Consider the following 23,147-nt stretch of genomic DNA (forward strand, 5'->3'; position numbering starts at 1 on the left):
AACCTTCGCTTCGGAGGTATTCCATGAGAGGAGACCGGAGATTAGAATCCAGAACTGGGAGAGGTGGGGGCGGGAGGAGAATAGGGAATTGCTTTGTTGCTACAAGGAACTGGGATTTCCATTTCTCTCTCTGGATCCAGAGCCTCACTCAGTCCTTCAGTCATTCATCCCTCTACTGTGTGGCAGGGGCTGGGGACTCAGCCGTGAGCAAAGCAGACAACAATCCTCTCTTCCATGGAGCTGACATTCCAGTTGAGAAGCTGGAAAGGAGTAAATGAATAAAATAATCTCCAAGGGCGATAAGATGCTATGGAACACAAAAAATGAGGTGGTGTGAAATGCTGAGGGAAGTGGCTTCTTTAGGTAGGTAGGTACTGAAGGCCTCGCAGGGTAGGAGGCCCTGGAGCGGAGATATCACTCAGAAGGAGTGGGTGTGCTAAGATCTGGAAAAAGAGCTACAAGGGGGGGGGGGGCAGGGATAGCACGTGCAAAGGCCATGAGGCACCAGTGGGTTGGTGTCAGGCCAGTGTGGCTGGAGCACAGTGGGCAAGGGGAAAAGATGGGGAGGGAGGTCAGAGAGTTAGGCAGGGGCTAGACTATGTAGAACTTTGTAGGCCATGGCGAGAAGTTTAGGTTTTATTCCAAATGACATGGGAAGCTGGAGAAGAGGTTTAAGCTGGGGTGGGACGTGACCTGAATTGTGTTTTAAAACTCCCTCTGGATTATGCTGTGGAGAATCGTAATAGCTAACAGTGGCTACAAGGTAGGCAGGCATAGAGGTAGATATTACGATTTTCCGCATTTGTAGATGGGGAAGCTCAGAGAGGTTAATGAGCTGCCTAAGGTCACACATCTATGAATTAGAAAAGCTGGGCTAGAACCCCAGCACTCTGGCTCCAGCCTGCATTCCTAACCACTGTACCACCCAGCCTCTCACGCACAGTCATGGCACAACTGGTCACCAACTCCAGGTCTGACTCCGGAGTCCATGCTCTTAACCCTCAAGGCACGCTGCCCCGGAGCCTGAGGGAAACACAGGCCCACAGAGGTCCTCCCAAGGACACTCAGCTTGACCCTGGTCCCTCGCACCTGCCTTTCCGATCCCTTTGCTGCCTCCTAAGTTAATTCAACAGCTCTTGACTGAGCATCTCAGGAGGACAGAGATGGGGCTGGGTGGAAGCGGGGGAGGGAGGGCTCTGTCCTCCCCACCATCCCAGGCTGCTTTCCCAGGCTTGGGCCCTGGGTATAGACCTGGATTCCAGCCCGCATCCTCCCACTTCCGGGTGCATCATCTAGTCTACTTCTCTGACCCTCAGCTTCTTCATCTATGAAATGACCCCCATCAAAGGCACTTATCACAAGGCAGCTATGAGAATGACGTGAGAAAATGAACGAAAAGGGCTCAGCTCACCACCTGCACGTGGTAAATGGTCCCTTCATGTGAGCTTTTCTTTTTTACCACACCCAGTGTTGGGACTCTGGAGTCAGTCCAGTCTCTGCTCTGTCACTTACAAACTGTCACCTTGGGCAATGTCTTCACCTCTCTGTGCCTCAGTTACTTCATCTGTAAAATGGGAATGACAGCCGTGCCTGGGTCATAGGTTTGCTGTAGGGATTGAGTCAGCTGGTGCAGCTAGGGCTTCCAGAAGAGGAGGTACGGCTGGCTGTGGTGAGTGCTCCATATTAGCTGTGTTGGGACGTTTGGAAACCAGCCCTCTGGGTGAGGATAGTTGCATAGTTCAGTGTCACTCAGGCTTCTCCCTGGAACTTGAGGGAGAGCTGTGGCGGATCCCTGGTGGGGGAGGGTCCCAATGCATTGTGACCTCTGGTGGAGATGCTGTTCTTGTGTCACCAACAAGAGGCTCCCTGGGACTTGCAGCTGGTGATACATCCACCCGAAACCTGACTTTTCCCCCTTCCCCTGCTCCCCAATTCTCTCCCTGGGAAGCTCTGTCCTCCACAGTGAGGGGCTTAGAGGACGAAGGGATTTTCTCCAGTGTGAGACAGCTTCACATATAACCTATCATTTTGTTTTGTTTTGTTTAGAGAGGGAGGGAGGAAGGGAGAGAGAGAGTGTGTGTGCCTGGTGTGCGGGGAAGGCCAAGGGATGGAGGGAGAGGGAGAGAGAGAATCTTAAGCAGGCTCCGCACTCAGCCCAGAGCCTGTTGTGGGGCTCGATCTCACAACCCTGAGATCATGACTTGAGCCGAAACCGGGAGTCAGACGTTTAACTGACTGAGCCACCCAGGCGCCCCTAGACAGATACTTAATAGAAAGGGGGAGCAGTTCCCAAACCTAGGCTGGGCCCTACTTTGGGGGCCAGGATTTACTCTACTTCCTGTGGAGTTTGGCCCCTTCCAGGCCCTAGACCTCTCCAAAGAGACCTCTCCCTCAAGAGCCAAGACCATTCCTGTCTGGATTCCCTAAGCCCCCAGAGTCCCTTCATTCAATCTTCTGTTTATTCAACATTTACTGAGCGCCAGGAAGTGTCCTCAGCATCAGGGAGACAGCTAAGGACAAACAAACAATTCCTGTCCTTTTGGGGTCAACATTCTGGTTGGAGAGAACAATAAATATCTAAGACATATAGTTCTTTCAGATGGTGAGAAGTACCTTGGAGGAAAACAAGGGCATTAGAAGTGCTGGGTGTGATGGGGGAGGTTGCACTTTTAAGTAGAGGGCCCGGGAAAGCCTCAGGAGAAGGTGATGTTTGAGCCAAGACCAGAGAGAAAGAGGGAAGGAATGGAGGGGGAGGGCTCTTCTGGCAGAGGTGACAGCTGGTAAAAGGTCTTGAGTTGAGTCACACAGGAATGAGGAGGAACAGCAAGGAAACTGGCATGGCAGAGCAGAGAGAGAGAGAGAGAGAGAGAGAGAACGAACGAACGCAGGCAGATTCTGCAGAGCCTTGAAGGCCACTGTAAGGACTTTGGCTCTTTTCAGACTGAAGTGGGAACCCCAAGGGCTCTGAGCAGAATGACTCAGGCTTCCACAGGACCCCTGGGGCTGTCATGTAGCAGTCTGCTAGGTTCAAAGGTATCTGATGCGGCCTCTGCAATTACACGTGCAGACACCTCCCTAGTCCCCAACGCAGTCCTGGGTTCATTTGGCAGAAACCTCACTGAGCCCCTCTGGGGCGTCAGGACAGGGCTGGGGCTCAGGAGGCACAGACAGGAAGTCTCTAACGCTGCCCTGCCCCGTTTAATAAGGAAGACACAGCAACAAACTTGAGATGGTGTCAGCAAGTGAAGGGGGAATGGGGGCGCCTGGGTGGCTCAGTCGTTAAGCGTCTGCCTTCGGCTCAGGTCATGATCCCAGGGTCCTGGGATCGAGCCCCACATCGGGCTCCCTGCTCCGTGGGGAGCCTGCTTCTCCCTCTCCCACTCCCTCTGCTTGTGTTCCCCTCTCTCGCTGTGTCTCTCTCTGTCAAATAAATAAATAAAATCTTAAAAAAAAAAAAAAAAGTGAAGGGGGAATGGAGAGTTGGTGGGAAGTGAAAAGTGTGGCTTGGAAAGTGGAGGAAGATGTACAAGAATTAGCCAGGGCCTCCCATGAATTACCTTAAGCAAAAAAAAAGAGAAGAGAAGAGGAGGGGAGAGGAAGGAAGGGGTGGGAAGGGGAGGGGAGGGAAGAGACAAGAGAAAAAGTAGAAAGAAAAGAAAAAAAGATATTCCTTAGTCACTGAGAAGTCCATGGATTCAGGAGCTGGGGCTCAGGCAGTGTTCTCAGGGACCCCCCCAAGGGGGAAGCTGGCCCCCAGCGGCTCCAGGCAGGTAAACTACCAGCTTAGCGCCTTCAGTGAGCCAACACACCGGCCCAGGGTCAGCCACGTGGCTTTCATCGCTGCCCAGGGCCTGGGAACCTGCTGGTTGTCAGATCTGGGTCATGGACTCGGCCCTGGAGCTAGGCAGTGGGGGTGGAGGTGGCCCCGGTCATTTGTATCCAAACCAGGAGACCGAGAGACAAAGCACGGGGAAGGGCAGTGCCCCAGAAGAGGGCGGGGGATGCCAAAGAACAGAGACCTACAACTCAAGGTCCTTCGGGGAGGTGCCCGCGCGCTGGGACTGAGGAGGATTGAGTGGGCCTGTGGGGACACAAGCGGTGCAGCCAGGGGCAGAGGAGCATGGAAATGTGTGCAGAGAACAAGTGTTTGCGGGGCTTGGGGAGGCAGGAGGGGAGGTGGGGACAGAGTCAGGGAGGGCAAGTGACTGAGGAGTTGGGCCAGGGCCACCAGCTCAGGTAGGGCCTGGGATGGCAGGCGAAGGGTTAGGACTTACAGAGCAGAGGCCACGGAAGCCAGGAAAGCTTAAGGAAGGGAATGTGCTTCCCTCGTGTTTCTAATGACCCTGACTCCTTGGGGGCTGCCCTTCATCCTTCCTTGGGGCACTGTTGGTTCACTCTGCTTTGTGACTGGGTTTTCCCGAGAGCTAATGTGTCTGTATCTCCCCTCCACCCCTGGCCCTGCACCCCTGCTCTCTCTCACACCCCACCTATCTTTGATGGTCCTTCTTGCTTGAAGTCCGTTCCGCAAAGCTCCTAAGTATATGGGTTTGGGAGTCAGATGGATCAGTGAGTCCTGATCCGGTTGCTTCCCAGCTGTGTGAACACTCTGAGACTTAATCTCTAAAATGGGGATAACTGCGGCTATACCACCTAGGGCTTATTGTGAAGATGAGTTGAGAGACTAATGTCTTTACGTAGGGGAGCTGCTCCATAAATGACACCTGTTATTATTACTATTTTATTTCACTATTATTTTCGCTCTTCTGCTCTTAACCACCGTGACCCAAATCTGCCCCGATGCATTTTCCAGCGGGACCTGTGGACAGTCAACTTGGCCTCTGAGCCCCTTGGCTGGGTTCCCTTTCAGCTCCAGAGGAACTGAGGAAATGGCAAACAAATTCTGTTTTCACTTGATTGCCTCACATGGCCTGGAGGAAACTTCCTTTCTGGCAGCAAGCTCCAGGAACTGAGGGAGATGGGGCAAAGGGAGGTGAAGACAGGACAGGACCCGGGTACCATCATCTTCCTAGGGTGCTCGTTGATGGTCATGAACAAGAAGCACGGGGCCAGCCAGGGAAACAGAGGAGGTGATTTCCCAGGGGGCAGGGTGGGAGGGATAAGGGTGAGCAGAAATGGGCGCCGAGCCTTCCACCCATGAAACTCCTCCCCCTGCACAAAAATTGCCTAACAGAGATGGGGAGAGGTAGAGGTAGGAGAGAACAGCGCAAAATCATAATATGCCAAGGTTTGGTGATTAAGGTGGTTAAGGGTGTGGATTGTGGCGCCAGACGGCCCGGCTTTGAATCTAGGCTCAGCTGCTTACTACTTTTGACCTTAGACAAGTCACTTCACCTCTGATGGTCAGTTTGTTCATTCATAAATAATTCAAAAGCCCACCACATGAAGTTATATTAAGTTAAATGTGTTATTGCACTTAAAGTGCTCAAAGCAGTGCCTGGTTGAGACACACTCAGTGAGTCTGACTGTAGTATTATGAATGTTCTTGTCAGGTCCAGGGTGGGTGTGGGTGAGATAGATACTGCTAGATTAATCTAGATGCTTCTAGAAATATCTAAGTGTAAGCATGTGAATTAAGAATTAAGAGTAACCTGTAACTGCGTTTTAATTAACTAATTAAAATTAAATACGATTTTAAAATTCAGTTCCTTAATCACATGAGCCCCATTTTAAGTGCTCAGGAGGCACATGTGCTGGTGACTACTCTCTCGGCCCAGCTCAAGCCTTCCAAGACTTGCCTCCATCCACTGAGAATGAAATTCATTATTCTCTTCATGACCTAAAAAGTTCCGCGTGACCTGGCCCCTGCCTACTTCTGCCTCATTATCTCCTCAGGTGGAGGTGGCTCCAGCCATCCTGGCCTCCTTGCTGAACACGCAATGATTAACAGCCTGAACGCTCTTGCTGCATCAGCCACCCACTTGCTGTGTGACCATGAGAAAGTTTCTTAACTTCTCTGAGCCTTGGAGGATGATGCTAAAAAATACTATGTTATAGGGTTGTTGTAAGAATGAAATGAGTAGGGATGCCTGGGTGGCTCAGTCGTTAAGCGTCTGCCTTCGGCTCAGGTCATGATCCCAGGGTCCTGGGATCGAGTCCCGCATCGGGCTCCCTGCTCAGCGGGGAGCCTGCTTCTCCCTCTGCCTGCCGCTCCCCCTACTTGCGCGCGCTCTCTCTCTCTCTCTCTCTGACAAATAAATAAAATCTTAAAAAAATAGAATTAAATGAGTAAGTGTGTGTGAAGTTCTTAAAACCGGGCCTGGCACTTAATAAATGTCATATAAGCGCTAGCTATTAATATTAATGGTTGTTGTTCAAACATACCAAAAACTGTCTTGCCTCAGGGCCTCTGTTTTTGCTGTTCCCTCCATCTAGAATGTTCTTCTCCCAGATTTTACATGGCTTTCACCCTCACTTAATTCAGATCTCTGCTCAAATCTTCCCTCTTTGAGAGGCGTTAACTGACTACCCTATTTAACATAGAACTCCTCCATCATTTTCAGTCCACTTTCCTGGCTTTTTTAAATGACATCTTTCACCACCTAAAGTTATATATATAGATTTATTTATTGTCTGCCTTTCTCTACTAGAATATCAGGTGCTTGACAGCACCACTGTATTGCCAGCCCCAAGAACACCGTTTGGCATGTTGTAGATGCCGAATAAATAGGTTTTTGAATGATTGGAGGGGTGGATGCATGGATGGATGAGTAAGTGTGTGAATGGGTACATAAGGGATGGAATCAAAGATTGGATGTATTTGTGGGTAGATGCATCAATAAACAGATGGATGGTGAATTAAAGAGTATATAATGGACAAATAGATGGATGAATATGTGGTAGATGGAGCAAATGGATGGATGGAGGAGGGGATGATGAAGGGATGGATGGATTGATTAATAAATAGATGGGTGAATAGATGGAGTAAATGGATGGATAGATGGATGACAAATGATGGTTGGATGCATGAATGCGTGCATGGGTAGATGGATGGCTGGATAAGTGGATGGAGTGGATGGATGGATGGATGGATGGACGGATGAAGGAGAGATGGAAGAAGAATGAGGTGGATGGCTGGATGATGGATGAATGGATGGATGCATGAAAGCATGCATGAGTAGATGGGTGAGTGAATGAATGGATGGAGTGGGTGGGTGAATGAATGAAGTGGATGGATGGAGGGATGAAGGAAGAAGTGGATGGGTAGATGAATGGATTGATGGATGGATGGATGGATGGATCAGTAAATGGATAGATAGATGAATGACAGTAGATGGATGGAGGGGTGGGTGGTTGAAGGAAGGAGTGGATGGATGGATGAAAGATGGATAGATCAATAAATGAGAGGATGGGTGGATGAATGGACAGGTGGATGAATGGACAGGTGAATAGATGGAGTAGCTGGATGGATAGATGAGGGGTTGGCAGATGGAGGGGAAGTTCATGGATGGATGCTCTGGCGAGGAGCCATCCTGAACTCTGCTCTTGTCACTTTTGTTTTCCAGGCCGTCCCCAACTGCTCCTGCCCCTGTGTGCCTCTGTGTCTTTGCTGGGTGGCCTGACCTTCGGATATGAACTGGCAGTCGTATCAGGTGCCCTGCTGCCCCTGCAGCTTGACTTCGGGCTTTCCTGCTTGGAGCAGGAGCTCCTGGTGGGCAGCCTGCTCCTGGGGGCTCTCCTTGCCTCCCTGGTGGGGGGCGTCCTCATCGACCAGTATGGCAGGAAACAAGCCATCCTCGGCAGCAATGTGGTGCTTCTGGCAGGCAGCCTGAGCCTCAGCCTGGCTGGCTCCCTGGCCTGGCTTGTCCTGGGCCGCTTGGTGGCTGGCTTTGCCATCTCCCTCTCCTCCATGGCCTGCTGTATTTATGTGTCAGAGCTGGTGGGGCCCCGGCAGCGGGGCGTGCTGGTGTCCCTCTATGAGGCTGGCATCACCCTGGGCATCCTGCTCTCCTATGCACTCAACTACGCATTGGCTGGTTCCCCGGGGGGATGGCGGCATATGTTCGGCTGGGCCGCAGCACCTGCTCTTCTGCAGTCCCTCAGCCTCTTCTGTCTCCCTGCCGGGACCACTGAGGCTGCAGCCCGCAAGGACCTCATTCCTCTCCAGGGAGGTGAGGCCACCAAGCTGGGGAGGCCAAGATACTCCCTTCTGGACCTCTTCAGGGCCCGGGATAACATGCGAGGCCGGACCATGGTGGGGTTGGGGCTGGTGATTTTCCAGCAGCTAACGGGGCAGCCCAACGTGCTGTGCTATGCTTCTACCATATTCCACTCAGTCGGCTTCCGTGGGGGCTCCTCAGCTGTGCTGGCCTCTGTGGGACTTGGCGCCGTGAAGGTGGTGTCCACCCTGACGGCCCTGGGGCTGGTGGACCGAGCGGGCCGCAGGGCCCTGTTACTGGCTGGCTGTGCCCTCATGGCCCTGTCGGTCAGCGGCATCGGGCTCGTCAGCTTCGCCGCGCCCATGGACTCCAGCCCAAGTTGCCTGGCCCTGCCCAATGCCAGCAGGCCGGCAGGCCTCCCTGGAGACTCGAGCCTGCCAGGGGCCGTCGTAAGTCCACTTCCACTGCCAGCGACCAGTGAGAACCAAGGGAAGCCAGTCCCCCCAACCTCTACGAAAATCAAGCCTCATCCCAGAGCTGGGAACCGCACAGCCCCTCGCCTGCCGGCCTTAGGCACCGCCGCCCCTGCGCCCCGTTCTGCCCCCGAGCTCGCCCTGCTGCACTGGACCGCGCTGGTCTGCATGATGGTCTTTGTGAGCGCCTTCTCCTTTGGGTTTGGACCAGGTAGGTGGGAGTTCTCTGGCAGGAAACTCAGCAGCCCCTCTACCCCACCCAGCGGAAAGGGTGGGGACCCTGTCAGTCAGGGTCTCAGAAGGACACTAGAGGGGGCCTGACCGCAAAGCCAATGAAGCTTACGCTTTACGGCTCCTTGCCCACTTGCGGGCACTCCTTCCAAGGGCCTAATTTTCTGTTTGTAGTTTTTTTTCTTATAAAGGGCCCCAAATTATTTAAGCTTCCGGCCTCTTAAACCTGAATTTGCCCCTGGATAGATCACTCAAAGGGTTTACTCGAAAGGGATTCTTGGGGCACCTGGGTGGCTCAGTCGGTTAGGTGCCTGCCTTCGGCTCAGGTCATGATCCCAGGGTCCTGGGATCGAGCCCCGCATCGAGCTCCCTGCTCAGCGGCGAGTCTGCTTCTCCCTCTCCCTCTGCCTGCCACTCCCCCTGCTTGTGCTCTCTCTCTCTGTCAAATAAATAAATAAAACCTTAAAGAGAAAAAGAGAAAGAAAGGAAGAAAAGGGTTCTTGCAGCAGTGTGGGGGAGGCAGTGGGAGGACTGGGTGTCAGGGGCCTGAGATTCTGCTTGAGTCACATTGTTGGGGGGCTGTCCGCTGGACCATGGGTGCCAGGCCCCAGTTCCCACCCCAGCCCGTGAGTTCTCCCTGCTTTCCTGTCCTAGTGACCTGGCTTGTCCTCAGCGAGATCTATCCCGTGGAGATCCGAGGCAGAGCCTTCGCCTTCTGCAACAGCTTCAACTGGGCCAGCAACCTCCTTGTCAGCCTCTCCTTCCTCCACCTCATCGGTGAGTTCTCTGACCTAATTCCATGGTCCAGTTCCTTCTAGATCCAGGAACAGTTGCCTGGGGTGGGCTCTTGTTGGCTCAGCAAAATTGCCTGCCCATCCCCGGCTGGAAGGCTGCAAGATTCTGATGCCCAGGCCTGGGGCATATACCAGCCCCTGAAGTCAGGGTGGGTGGGGGACAGCTTCACCCAACCATGTGTACAGAGGTGGGGGGGATGGTTCCTTAAAGGAAAAGTGGGGTGCTAGTATCAGCAAAGGGGGGAGGAGAGGCCAGCAGACAAAGACAAGAGAAGACATGACCTTCGAGGCTTCTACCCCTGATAATTCCAGGCTCCCATCAATGAGTGGGCCCGGGAGGTGAGGCTGAAGGAGGGGAAGAGCCTCCATCTGGAAGCTGGCTCTGATTGGTGTGGTAGGGGAGGGGACAAACTACCGGTGGGGGGATGGGGGAGTCTGGAGGCCTGAGTGTGGGGCCATTTTCTTCATTGCAGCCCAAAGGCCCTCACATTAAAGCAGGGGAGTTTTTGAAAATTTCGTCTTGTAGCCGAAGAACTATTCTGTAAATAAAACTCTGTGCAGAATGTTAAATTCTCCAGGCCCGATAGCAGGTCTACACCCCCACCTCTGAGACCAGCAGGTACCCGAGTGGCCACCTTTTTTATTCTAAACCGGCTCCAACAGGCTCATGCCCACCTGCTGGCAGGAAGGTTTTCTCATATCTAGTTTGGGTGACACTCTCTCTTCCTACCTGGCATTCGAACCCCATTTGAGCCATGGTGGGGTGCGGTGGGAATGATCTGGGCCCAGAACACCGGAAACGGTCTCTGAGTTGCTGAGATGCTCCTGGCCCAAGGAGCCAAGGTGGGAGGGGCTCCCTCCCTGTGAGCCCCAGGGCACAGTTCTTAAGGCTCAGTTATTTTCCTATTTTCTGCAGCCAAGCGTTTCCTCCTCAAAGGCACAGCCCCTGGGAAAGGCTGGTAGAAGAGCATGTCCACTGTGCCTGTCTCCAGCCTCCCCCACCCACCCCACCCCTCCCACCCCCCCTTGTGTGAGGATTAAGTGGAGGCCCAGCTGGTCAGGGGAGGATGCTCAGAGGTCATGACCTCTAGAGGTGAGAATGGCCATGGCTCTGGAAGGTTATCTGGGCTTCTGCCTCCACAAAGCCCTTCCCTCACTGTCTCCTTTCTCTGTCCTGGGCTGACGGACTTCAAAGGAACCAGGGTCATCCCAGGGGTCCTGGTTGCTGGCCCTGAGACCCTGGCCCTCATCCAAGGCTCCGGGAAGAGGCGAGGGCTGGGGAGTGGTCTGGGAGTCAGCCACAGGCTACATGGGCTGAAACTCCATTCCCTGGATGCTCGATTCATTCACCCAATAACCAGTTTGTAGAATTTCGGAGGATGTTATTTGTTTTGGGGCTGGGCTTGGCCAAGGCTGTGTCCTGCAACTACTTTGCTGCGGAAGTGAATGCCATTTCCTCTCCATTCATGTTTTCAGATTATGACCTCACTCCTCTGGTGAGTGTTTTAGATGTGGGTGAGTGGGCTTTCCCATACCAACCTGATGCCCGAGTCTGTGTTTGCGGGTCTGGGCCCCGGCCCTTTGCCTGCCTCTGGGATAACCAGTCCGGCTCCTGCTTTAAGGCACTTACCTGACAGCTTGTTGTTTTAGTTCTGCACATCAAACATCTGGAGAATGTGCTTTTGAGTGAACTGATGTGCAGCGCCCCTGCCCACGCTCCCGCCCTCCTGTTCCCAGGCACCATCGGCTTGTCCTGGACCTTCCTGCTCTACGGGCTGACGGCTGTCCTCGGCCTGGGCTTCATCTATGCATTTGTCCCTGAAACAAAAGGCCAGTCCTTGGCAGAGATAGACCAGCAGTTCCAGAAGAGACGGTAAGTGGACACAGGGCTAAGCTGGGCCTCAGGAAGGACTCACATCAAATCCTGAGCAGATCAGTTCAGGATTTACTCTGCGTACTTTCCCTTTGCAAGAGAGAGTTTTCCTCCTCCTCCTGATTCCCTTAATGCCTGGACACCGTCGGTTTTGTCTTGTCTTCGTACAGGAGCTGTTTTCCTGGAGTTGTTTGTGTCTTCCGACAGCAGAGTTTCATTTGACTTTAAGGCCCAGCTCATGGGAATTTTAAAACCATGCAGTTATGGAATCACATGAGGTCAGAGCAGCAGAATCTTAGAGTCATGGAAGCTTAGAGAAAATAGTATAACTGTGGCCTTTTAAAGTCACACACACAGAACTGTGGGCTTAATCTACTCATTCAGCAGGTGTTTATTAAGTCCCTACTATGTGCCAGGCCACGCCTGGGCCTTAGGAAACGTGGCCGAGTAAGATGGGCAAGGTCCTTGTCCTCACGGAGCTTCCATCCTAGTGGAGAAGGGGGACAGAAAATAAACAAGCCAACAAATGCAGCCAGAAGAGCATTTTGGCTAGTTATATGTGTCTGAAGAAAATGAAACAGAGTGAAGTATGTTGAGAAGGCCTGACTGGCAGAGCGGGGGACAGAGGGGCGGGGGTTGTGGCTAAATTAGAGTGGGTGGTTAGAGAGAGGAGGCCTCTCTAAGGAGGTGCAATTTAAGTTCGTGAGAAGGAGACAGCCATGTAAAGATGAGGGAGAGGAGCATTCCAGGTAAAGGGAACAACAGGTGCAAAGGCCCTGAGGTTGGGAGTGTATCCGGCATATGCAAGGAACCACAAGGAAGCCCGTGTGGCTGGAATAGAGGGAGGGAGGGTGGCAGGAGGGGTAGAAGATCAGATCAGCCAAGTTGGTAGGAGCTCAATCATGTAAGGTCTTCAGATCATAGAGAGGAGTGGAGAATCTTAGCATCGTGGGGCCTTGTGCCATTCAAATAAGAGAAGAGAGGAATAGGAGCAGCAGAAAGGACCTAAAAACACTACCATCCTACATATCCTTGGCAAATGCCCCTGGTTACTTCTTGTAGTAAAGGGAATCATCAGCACCTGACTGCCCGTTCTATTCCTGGGAGGCCCTAAAGGACTAAAAAAATAAATCATTCTAAGAGGGAGTCGGAACTCGCCTCCTGCAGCTGCCTGCCAAGTCCCAGCCCAACACAGCCCCTGAAGGGACGCAGAACTGGTCCAGTGTAAAAGCCTTCCACCTGCTCCACTCAACCCCAGAGGGTGCTCTGCCCGCGGAGCACTCCCAGTGTGTTGGCTGAGCCCTCCGCAGGCCCCTTTGGCCCAACCCTGTTGGTTAGGAAATAGATCTGGCTGCTCAGAATAGTCCGGATGTAGGGGGACCAGGGCTGGGGTGGCAGCTGTGCTTCGAGAGGTCATCCAGGGTCCCACGCTCCTTCTCTAGTTGCTCTGCCGTCTCTTCGATAATTACTTTTCCCACATGGCCTGTGCCGGTGAGCCACCAGGGGCCTGCGAGAGGGGAGGGGGGGAGGGGAGACACAGCCTGAAAGATGCACGAGTCATTCCCACCCGCATCCTTCGGACAGAACCTGGGTATACCTACACGCGGGGGCGCTGAGAAACGGGCTTTCTCCTGGGGAGCCATGTGCCCAGCTAAGAATTAAAAGGGCACTGTTACTAGGCTTAGGGGGTACAGATACGAGGAGCCACCTGGAATCTCTGCCATCCTGGCTTTCTTGGGAGAATATTCCAGAACCCCTCCTCTGGGATGAGGCGCTAAGGAGGCAGAGAGGCAGGTAGAAGCCAGCTTTGGGGTAAAGCAGGATGTAATTGCAGCCAAGGGGAGTGTCAAGCTGGATCTGGGGACTCGGGGTCGCATGGTGGGGCCTGGGCCAGCCTGTAGGGCAAGGAAGCTGAGTCTGCCATGACTTTAGGAGGAGACAGAAAGTTAGGGGGCTTTGCCAGGGTCTGGCAGTCATCACTTCAGTGCCTATAGTCATATAGACTCTGACATCAGAGACCACAGAGACAGAGAGCCACAGAGACCCCCCTCCCCCACTCACTCTCTGCTTGACAGGTTCGCCCTGAGCTTTGGCCACAGGCAGAGCTCCACCAGCATCCCGTACACCCGCATCGAGGTCTCTGCCACCTCCTGAGGAGTCCATCTGCCTGGAAGATGCTGGAACCATGGCTTTAGCCGACAGTCTCCAGCTTCCTGCTTGCCTGGCCCCTGCAGCACAAGGTCTCGGAGGTCCCGTAAGTCATCCCTGCTCCAGGAGAGGTCTTTCGGGCCCAGGTGAAAGAGGAGAAAGTTTGAGAACCCAAAAGTCTTCATTTTGAATCTCAGGCTCTGAGGTGCCCTGAGGATCCGCCTTCTTGCCTCAGTTTCCCCGTTGTCTCTGCACGTCCCTGCAGTACTTACAATGACAACATCTCATGGAGTCTGTTGCTTTCTCAAAGAACATCTAGGGTACCAGCCCTGGAAGGAAGTCTTCTCTGGCATCACTCCCAATCCTAGATGAGGATACTATATTCTCTGCTCTCTTTTCTCATCTGGCTGGGACTTTCTGGTGAGGGGAAGCCTGCTTTTGTCATTCACCAGCAACTCAGACTGGTGGAGAAGATGCTTGAGTTCCAGCCCTGCTTCTCTGGTGTCGTGGCTGTATGGCCATAGGCCTCAGTTTTCCCCATATGTACAATGGGCGACCTGGACCAAGGAGTTCTTAAGATCACTTCCGATGTCAATGAGCTGGAATTCTAAGTGCTGCTAATACAGCGCATATTCAGCACAGGCCCTGCTCTCAAGTAGCTGGCCATCTCTTTAGGGGATGCCAGTTTTAATTAGGGGAACAGTAAATAGAATTCCAGAATCGCGGACACTAAAATCCAAGAGCGGCCACGGTGCATGAAGCCAGCTCCAGGTGCTGTTTCCAAGTGGTGCAGGAGAGCTTTGCAGAACGGAGGTGGGTTTGGAGGCCGACAAGCCTGACTGCTGGTGTTGCCTGTCTCCTGGCCGCTGTTGACCTTGTCAACAACCTTGTGACTAACAGCTTTCACTAGCCTCAGTTCCCACATCTGCAGAATGGGGATGATTAGGCGCCTGGGGATGTACTTAACCCCTGTCTTCCTGCAGGAGGGTCTTCAGCTGGTCCCATTCAGCTAGTCAGGGCCTGAGGGGGAGGTTTCTGCTCACCCTCAGTTACCCAGGTCCCCATCTTTGGGACATTGTTAAGGGTCAGCCCCCGACGGGTGAGTCAGATGGAGACTGAGCAAGGAGCTCAGGCCAGAAGTCACCAGAGGAAGGGCCTGGCAAGAGTGAGTTGCTGGATGCTGAGGAAAATGAAGAGCTAAAGCAGACCCAGGGAGCTGGTGTGGGACAACACTTCGTCATCTGTGCCTGCTGCAAGCCCCCAGGACTCTGGCCTCTCATCTTCTCTCCTCCTGTTCTAGATGCTTCCCTTGTACCCAGTGGTGTGCGGGAGGCCCCTCCTACTACCTTGTGAGAGCCCATTGTTAAAGTTTCGGGACTTTTGCCAACTGGTTGTTAAACACAGCCTTTTAAAGATATTAAATTATTGAATATTTCAATAAATTATATTAAAAGCAAAAGTAATAAATACTAAAACCTCCTCACTTCCTTATTTTGCTACATTTCACTATCACCTGTGCTCTTGAGGCTACTTGGCATATAGTGTGTCTTATGAGAGACACGGGAGATCCTGATTCTGCGTACAAGGCGTCATGCCCATGGGGGTGACTTGGCAGCACAGGGATGGGGGAACACTACAAGGCAGGGCTTGACTTATTGTTTCCTTGATGCTCCAGCCTTAAGAATGTGATGGATAAAATGTTAATAATGCAAATTAACCTTGCGAGTGTGTCTGTCATGTCTGTAGCTGAGACATGGTGAGTGGCACGAAAAATTGAGGGAATATTCTTTCACTTTTGAACGCTATTACCCAATGCAACAAACAAGTTGCCCACATCATCGATGAAGGTGTTCTGACCTACATCTTCCTTGTTTTACTTTGTCTGACTCATTAACGTCCACAAAAATTTCAACCCACGTTCATGTCGAAACTTCCCTCGCTCTGCAGAGACAGGATGGGATCTTTTGCTGAGTCGGATTTTGTCCAGCATTTATTCCTAGTCTGATTTTGTCAAGTCGTGGCGAAATTGCAGTGATAGTTGGTTTTGGATACAAGAATTTGGCAAAAAAAAAAAACAACAAAATCCATCTGCAAGAATGAATTGGCTTATATAGAATTTATAAAGAATATTTACAACAGTGTGTTATTATTTATAAATTTGTAAATTTATAAATTATAAATTTTTAAATTTTGTGTAATAAACACATAAAATCTATACACACACACACACACACTTGTTCTCCTGGAGAACAGTGGTTCAACACTGCCCAGCACACCACTCCTTTTATCTGTCCTTATGGTGCCTTCAGATCCAAATCTGTCTACAGAGACCCCCAGGCCTCTCTCAATTCCCCTTTCCTATCAGCCTAGAGAATTCTTACTAGTCTTAGATTGGTCGGGATCATAAACTCAGCGGTCAGGCAGGGAATGTAAATGATGGGGGCCCTGTGGTAACAGCAGGGAGGAGTGAGGTCTGTGGACACGGGCAAACACAGGCCCTCTCTAAAAGGGGAAGCTGCCCAATTCCAGCTGGTACCTGCCATGTAGGAACATGGGCCCATCCGTGGCCTGACCATCTGTATTTTCAAGAAAATCCAGAAATTCAGACCTTGGTGCAAAATTTCCTGATTTATTAATAGCGGCAATTGGTTCTTAAGTGAAAAATAGCTTTTAAGCTCAACAGAACACGCCTGTGGCTAAATCATGACCTTCCGTTCGTGCCTCAGCTCTTGAAAGCTTTCCCTCTGAGATACTCCTCTTCTCTGGATTCTTGAGGCTCTCAGCTTAATCTCTGTAAAGAGCCATGGCTTTGGAAATCAATGCCAAGAATATTGAGTAGCCAAGCATCGTGAATTGAGTAAGTTGGAGGGGGTGTTATTGAACACGGAGGAAGGCATCATGGAGGGAAGAAATGGTTCATATGGCAAACATATAGAACTGGCACCATTAGGTGTGGGACTTGGGTAACGGCTCATCTGTGTATCAGGGATGATGCTATTAACCATTTAGAGATGACATATATCAATCACTAGTTCCAAGCTGGGCCTGTTGGTGCTCACCAATGGTTCAGTCCCAGCAGCCTCCAGGAGCATCTGGCTCTGGGTGAGGAGGATGGAGAGGGCAAGAACCAGGTGGCCATTCATAATAGGTGGGGGGCGGCATCAAAGAAATCTAAAAATGTGCGATACCTACTAGGTGCTCAGCAGTCTTTAGCACTAACCAGAAAAGACACAGGGTCTGTTCCATGATCTGCAGGGCGGGTGGTGGGAAGTTCTTCTCTTTCTCCCAGGTAATCTCAGAATCACTTCAGGAAAGCATTTCTGAAACCCCAGCATCTTGTGTAGCTTTTTCATATGTGTGCCAATCATCGAGTACCTTCCTGTCATCTGCCGAACGGCATTACCCAGACTACTTACTGAATGCTTTTCTTTAAAGTGATTTGCTTTTCAGGACATCTGGGTGGCTCAGTCAGTTAAGCGTTTGCCTTAGGCTTGAGTCATAATCCCAGCGTCCTGGGATCGAGTCCCGTGTTAGGCTCCTTGCTCAGCGGGAGCCTGCTTCTCTCTCAGCCTGCTATTCCCCCTGCTTGTGTGCGCGCTCTCTCTCTCTGACAAATAAATACATAAAATCTTTAAAAACAATAAAGTGATTTGCTTTTCAACTTAAATGTATTTTAAGAGGAAATTTTATTAATTTATTTTTCCAATCATGTGTAAACTTACTGAATTCTACTGTGTGCGAGGCACTGTTCTAGACCCTGGGGGCACAGCAGTGAACAAGACAAGGACCTATCCTCACAGAGCCCACATTCTGGTGGGGGGAGTTACATGAGAAATAAGAAATGAGAGAGAGAGAGAAGGAAGAAGGAAGGGAGGAGGGAGGAAGGAAAAGTAGATGGATGGATGGATGCATGTCAGGTAGTGAGGAGCACTAAGAAGAGGTAAAGGGTGGACGGGGATGCTTGCATACTGTTTTAGCTAGGAGAGTCAGAGACAGCCTCTTTGAGGTGGTGGCATCTGAACAGAGACCTGCATGAAGGACTAGAGTGAGCCATGGAAAGATCCGGGGGGGTGGGGGTTGGATGGCTCAGTCGGTTAAGCAACTGACTCTTGGTTTCGGCTCAGGTCATGATCTCTCTAAAATAAATAAATCTTTAAAAAGAAAGAAAGAAAGATCTGGGGGACGAGCATCCCAGGCAGATGGCCCAGCATGTACAAAGGCCCTGAGGCAAGACTAAGCTTCTCATATTGGAGGGATCTCAAGGAGTGAGCAAAGGTAGAGCGATGGTAGAGGAAGAGGAAGAGGTCAGCAGGGGTTGGATCATGAAGACCTTCCCGACCATAGAAAGCATTTCAGACCCTTCCTTCCTTCCTTCTTTCTTTCTTTCTTTCTTTCTTTCTTTCTTTCTTTCTTTCTTTCTTTCTTCTTTTTCTTTCTTTTTCTTTTCTTTCTTTCTTTCTCTTTCTTTCTTTCTTTCTTCTTTCTTTTTCTTTCATTTTATTTTTAAATAATCTCTCCACCTAATGTGGGGCTCAAAATCACAACCCCAAGATCAAGAGTCTCATGCTCTGCTGACTGAGCCAGCCAGATGCCCCCAATTTTTCTAAATGCACTGGGAAGCCACTGGAGGATTTTGAACAGTGGATTGACATGATCTGACTTAATGCTATAAAATACTTCTTGTTGGTGAAGTTGGTGACTATAGAAAATGAGTATCAATTACAGAAATAAGAAATCATAAAAATACTATGAAAGCAACAAGATTTCACTCAACTCTGACTAAATACTCTTATCTACTGAGGGCACTGACCTTAAGGCCTCCTCTGTGATGTAAAAGGGAGCTTAGCAAGTGTGAGAGAGGCATTCACGACAAAATAGCACCAACCTAAGACCTTTTCTTTGTCTGGCTTGGAAGAAAAATGATGTGATGCAACATATTTGATGTGGGAAACAAAGGTAAAAGAAAAATTATTAAATTTCCTTACTACTTACTGCTCCCTGACAAGTCCTTGAAACAAACAGAGTGATATTCCTCTAGAAACTCAGCTGCCTCAATGTTAATACTTCGCAAAGGGCAAGAGGCAATCTTAGCCCAACCCCCCAGGATCCTGTAAATCTACTTTAACATATAAAAATTCCTTTGGAAACTTCCTTTATCTCTACCCGCCAAGATGCATGTTGGGAATCATCCCCCAAGCACGTGACCCGCCGATATACATCTGAAGGGTCTCATGACTCAGGTTTTATTAGACGGTAATAAATGACCTTTTCCCAACAATAGCTAGCCCCCTCAAGGTTCTGGAAACCTTGCTTCCAAAATTCCTCAGAGACTTACACTATCCCTAACCCCCTCCCAACTTGAAAGTATATAATGGGCCCCTCCTCATGACCCCGGTGCAGCTCCTTCTGTCCACAGGTCCTGTCCCCGTGCTTTAATAAAACCACCTTTTTGCACCAAAGATGTCTCAAGAATTCTTTCTTGGCCATCGGCTTCGAACCCTAATAACGTCTTTCCTACATCATATTTATAGGATGTTTGTGAACCTGAAATCATTACAAATGCCATGGGTCATAAGCTTCCCATTCTTTGGTAGATACCAAAGGTTAGGAAGCCAGAAGCACCAAGAGACAGGTGGTTTTTGTTGCTCCCATATCAGCCCCTCCTGGAGAGCCGCGTTCACGGTGTCACCGTGGACCCAGTTTAGAGTGAGGCCCCTGCAGCAGGTGTCCTCCAACGGAGCTGTGCCTCCCCGAGGGAGAAGGCTGTGTAGGTGCTGTCGTTATTGGCCTGCAGCTTTGGAAGGGCTGGCCATCCAGAGCGAGAGGCGGAAGGGGACGAGCAGAGACAAGATGGGAAACCAAACCCTTCCCACACCCGAGATCATCACACCGGGGAGGGCAGTTTCCATGTCTGTCTTGTAGATCAGGGAACGGAGGCTTATGAGGCAGACGGCTGATGCTCTCCAGGCTCCTGCCAGCCTCCTCCGTGACCCAACATCTGTGTGGATGAGCCTTCGCCAGCCTGGCCTCTCCTGGTGAGCAATCTCTGTGGCCCCATGTTCCACTTGACTTCCACCTTAAACACATGAAATGGGCAACATACTTTAAATGTTTCATTTCAAATATCCCACTTCCTGATCACCATATCCTAACATTTCTGCTAATATTCTAATGCCCCCCCAAGGTAACAGTTCTCTGACCTCACTGAGACCTTTGACCTTGACCTGCCAGTGCCCGACCCTACTGCTTTTCCAGCATCCTGGGAGAGGTTCACGGGCTTCACTCTCCGGCTCGTCCAACCTAGATCCCAAATCCCAACCTTATAATCATCCCTGCATACGCCCTTCTGCAGACTTAAGTCATGCTAATCCTATCTTCCCTCTGTGGGCAGAGAAAGCTGTAGGAAAAAAGTCATATAACCTGACAAACAGGTTTCACTTGAAACCTGCGAACTCAAACAGACTCACCCTGCAGATGCTCCCTCTGCACAGCAAACAGTCAATACATCTAAAAGGCAATTTACAGAATGGGAGGAAATATTTACAAACCATAAATCTGAAAAAGGGTTAATCTCCAACATACATAAAGAACTCATATGAAATCAATAAGCAAATAATCCAATTTAAAAATAGGCAAAGGACTTGAACACGCATTTTTCCAAAGACATACAAATACCAACAAGTGTATGAAAAGGTGCACAACATCATCAGGGAAATGCTAATCAAAACCACAATGAGATAACACCTCACACCTGTTAGGATGGCTATGATAAAAGACATAACAAGTGTGGGTGAGGACGTAGAGAAAGGGGGACCTTTGTGCACTGCTGGTGGGAAGGTAAATTGGTGCAGCCACTGTGGAAAACAATTTGGCGGTTCCTCAAGATATTAAAAATAGGACTACCATGGGATCCCACAATCCTACTCTTGGGTACATAGACAAAGGAAATGAAATCACTGTCTTAAAGAGACAAGGTAGTATTATTCACAATAGCTGAGATATGGAAGCAACCTAAACATCCTTCAGTGGCTGAGTGGATAAAGAAAATGCGGTATATGTATATATACATAATGGAATAGTATTCAGCCATGAAAAATAAGGAAATCCTGCCATTTGCTCCAACGTGGATGAAACTGAAGGGCGTTATGCTAAGTGAAATAAGCCAGAGAATGACAAATACTGTATGGTTTCACTTATATGTGGAATCTTAAAAAAAAAAAAAAAAAAAAAAAAAAGCCTATTGCATGGAAACAGAAAGCAGGGGCTGGAGGTCAAAGGTTACAAACTTGCAGGTATAAGAAGAGTAAGTTCTGAGGCTTTATTTACATCCTGGTGACTAGAACTAATAATGCGGTGTCGTGCACTTGAAAGTTGCTAAGAGCAGACCTTAAGCATTCTTGCCACACACACGCAAAAGAGTTAGCTCTGAGCGATCATCTTGATCCTGGATCATTCCACAATGTGTATATATATCAAGCTATCACGCTGTATGCTTCAAATATATACAACGATTTCTCAGTTATTCCTCAACAAAGTAAAAAAAAAAAAAAGGCCCCTCAAAACCAAAAACACAACACAAAACACAAAAAACTCAAATGCTCTCAGGCACACTCCCCTGCTCCCTGACTCAACAGCTTCTTACTGTCCCCCTGGTGGAACCTCTCCTATCCCTTCCATCTCCTCCACTCTCAGCTGCTGACTTGGCCTCATACTTCACTGGATGAGCAGAAGGTCTCAGAAGTGGGACAGGTGCTGCCCCCCAATATCTGTTATCTCTTTTACGCATTGCACTAGAGTCCCAACGTTTAGCTGGAAACACAGCTGCCCGGACCCAACACTGCAGCCCTCAGATCCCTTGGCAGGTGGATGTGGCCAAGTGACCAAGTGCAGGTCGGTGTGAGTGAGCAGAAGGGGTGAGTACAATATCCAGGCAAGCCCTGTGGCAGAAAAGACTAATTATCTCCCCAAATCCACCCTCTCCTTTTTCCTTTTAGCAACAGAAATCCCTTTGTTGTAGCTGGATGCATGGCCATTTAGCTAATGATGCCATTTCCTAGCTTCCCTTACAAGAGAAGGGGTCATGTGACTAGGTTCTGGCCAATGGGCCCCTCTGTCAAGGTCTTTACGGCCACTCCACCCATGCCCTGTCCCCCAGACCAGGCCAGGAGGGAACCAGGGCTGGAGGGAACCGGGTGGCCCTGGAGGAGAGAGAGATGGCATCACCCGTGGAGGTCAACAGTCTGCAGCTCCCCAGCACCTGGCCCAGGCTGGGAGCCACCCCCACCCCCAGCTCGGGGGAGGAGGCCATGGATGAGTTGTGAATCTGAAATAAATTTTTCTATAACATCAATAATAAAAAACAGGTTTCAAGCCACCATGCTCAAGAAAAAGATTTTATTATCTTTTTATTGTCTCTAGAGAAAAGGAACTTACGAAATTGTTGTCCCAAGAAAAGAGTACAAAATGTAGTAAAACAAGAAGAATAGAGAAGGATCGGGCAGATAATAGGAACAGTATTGATAACGCATTGTTTTTCCTAATTTTGGGGTGTTTGTGGTATCTGCTAGCTTTTTTAACATGCCAGATTTATGGTGATTTCTTTTCTTTAAATAAATATTCACTTCCAAACTTAGTTTTGTGACCATAGTTTACAAAACTACTATATATTTGTTTGTTTGTTTATTTGTTTGCTTAAATGAGAGTCCCTGAAATTGATCAGCCTGGGTCTGGGGAGGAGCTGTGAGCTCAGCGTCCTTGGGTCCTTGGAGCCACAGCCTGAGAGCTGCCCCTCGCCCTTCCTCCCGCCCCTGGCTGCCCCCAGGACCCCCTAGAAACGGCCAGACCCTGGAGCTCAGCAGTGGCAGTCATGGAGAAGCTCTGGTGACAATCTTTTTGGCTTACAAGGCTGGGTGGGAGATTTCCTCCAAAATATCATCACAGGGATATGTCAGGGCACCTGAATCTTCGTTTCTCCGCAGAGGAGAGCCCCTTAACATTTCCCTCCAGCAAATCCGTCCTCCATTTCCATCGCCCAGCCCTTGCTCCTGGGGCCAGGGTGAGCTAGGATTAACTGGTAAGTCTTGAATATATGGCTGTGACATTGCCTTCTCAATTATTTGCCCTCTTTAGGAGTAGGGCTGGGGAATGTCCAGAAGAATCCAGAATTTATTTCTAGGCTCATTAAAAGAGATGGTCAAAAAAAGAAAAAAAGCAACCTAGATCGTTGGGGCTGTTTGGGTCACGTTCCTATAGTAGTTGGGAAGCTCTTACACAGAAACTGAAACTGGAGGGGCGTCTGGGTGGCTCAGTCGGTTAAGCGTCTGCCTTCAGCTCAGGTCATGATCCCAGGGTCCTGGGATTGAGTCCCGCATCAGGCTCCCTGCTCAGTGGGGAGTCTGCTTGTCCCTCTCCCTCTGCCCCTCCCCTTGCTCGTGCTTTCTCACTCTCTCATAAATAACTAAGTAATTAAATAACTAAATGAAACAAACTGAACAGGCTTAAGTTACAAGGG

At 50.1% G+C, this 23,147-nt stretch overlaps 1 protein-coding gene across 2 annotated transcripts; it reads left to right on the forward strand.

Annotated features, from left to right (window-relative positions):
* Positions 1 to 331: 331 nt before the first annotated feature.
* SLC2A10 (solute carrier family 2 member 10) lies at positions 332 to 15,111 on the forward strand. 2 transcript variants are annotated; one of them, XM_078057262.1, is made up of 5 exons: positions 332 to 363; positions 7,524 to 8,801; positions 9,476 to 9,598; positions 11,353 to 11,488; positions 13,564 to 15,111. In XM_078057262.1, exons 1-5 carry the CDS (start codon positions 339 to 341, stop codon positions 13,640 to 13,642), a joined length of 1,641 nt encoding a protein of 546 aa, XP_077913388.1. In that variant the 5' UTR covers positions 332 to 338; the 3' UTR covers positions 13,643 to 15,111. The 2 variants fall into 2 exon arrangements, with proteins under 2 accessions (XP_077913388.1, XP_077913387.1); XM_078057261.1 differs by lacking the exon at positions 332 to 363 and adding an exon at positions 6,607 to 6,728 and having other exon boundaries at positions 11,266 to 11,488.
* The last annotated feature ends 8,036 nt before the right edge of the window (positions 15,112 to 23,147 follow it).

This window comes from Halichoerus grypus, chromosome 10 (assembly GCF_964656455.1).
Source record: "Halichoerus grypus chromosome 10, mHalGry1.hap1.1, whole genome shotgun sequence".
In the NCBI taxonomy this organism is placed as follows: domain Eukaryota; kingdom Metazoa; phylum Chordata; class Mammalia; order Carnivora; family Phocidae; genus Halichoerus; species Halichoerus grypus.

Coding starts and splice junctions, on each gene's coding strand:
- SLC2A10 (XM_078057261.1), top strand. Junction 9,599..11,265: donor CTCCTTCCTCCACCTCATCG/GTGAGTTCTCTG, acceptor TTGTTGTTTTAG/TTCTGCACATCAAACATCTG. Junction 11,489..13,563: donor CAGCAGTTCCAGAAGAGACG/GTAAGTGGACAC, acceptor TCTGCTTGACAG/GTTCGCCCTGAGCTTTGGCC.